Source organism: Penaeus monodon, chromosome 21, assembly GCF_015228065.2.
Source record: "Penaeus monodon isolate SGIC_2016 chromosome 21, NSTDA_Pmon_1, whole genome shotgun sequence".
Taxonomy (NCBI): Eukaryota; Metazoa; Arthropoda; class Malacostraca; order Decapoda; family Penaeidae; genus Penaeus; species Penaeus monodon.
The window spans coordinates 21,603,744-21,604,509 of NC_051406.1; the positions used below are offsets into that span (position 1 = coordinate 21,603,744).

The window sequence follows — 766 nt, forward strand, 5'->3', positions numbered from 1 at the left end:
GCAAAGTCTTTCGTCTGACCTTCTGCTGGACGATTGTTAACGACCCTGAGGTTAGTTGTGGCTGTGTCGCACGGCCGCTCTACGAGGGACACAGACTCCGGCACCTGATGTGCATAGTCATATGGCACTTGACACGATAACAAATAAGGCTGAAGCACGCCGTTTTTATATTTGCCAAACGCCCTATTCCAGATATATTTGTACTCCGATACCTTTGCGAATACTGGTTTACTTGTTCCATTAAACCAAAGTTGGCAGGAAGTGTTGAGTTTGGGATCAACGCGGTTCAGCATCCCCAGAACACGCACAACTGGCCGCTCTGCCAAGGTCCTGTTGTCATAATATGCACTAAACAGGTAGAAGGTGCCGTTGGAAGCGTCGAAGGTCTGCCACCGGCCGTTGTTGAAGCGGATCTGGTACAGAGATGGATACTTGGCACAGCTTTTGTTCATGCCCATACCATTGTCGTTCTTGAGCCAATAACGAGAGGGCAAGTTGGGCACAGCCTCTTGGAGATCCTGCACTAGGTTGCGTGCGGGGGAGTTGTCGACGAGAGGTGCGATGTCGAGTGGAATGGGGTCCGTGGTGGGTCTCGTAGGCGGTGGTCCGTCGCGGGGCCGCCTCGCCAGCGCTCGGCTCGGGACTCTCGGGCCCCTGCCCAGCGTCGGACTCACCTGCTGGACGAATCTGCAAACGGTGTTATGCCGTGAGTAAAGGACACATGGATCATCTCTCTTGAAGCATTCCTACAATTCTTAGTTATAAG

General features: G+C 53.0%; 1 protein-coding gene across 1 annotated transcript in view; it reads right to left on the reverse strand.

The window, feature by feature from the left end:
• LOC119586607 overlaps positions 1–766 on the reverse strand; it is a 29,182-nt gene that overhangs the window by 918 nt on the left and 27,498 nt on the right. The window contains exon 2 of the mRNA XM_037935357.1: positions 3–687. Within this exon, the coding sequence (XP_037791285.1) occupies positions 3–687 (685 nt within the window). The remainder of the gene's footprint in view (positions 1–2; positions 688–766) is intronic.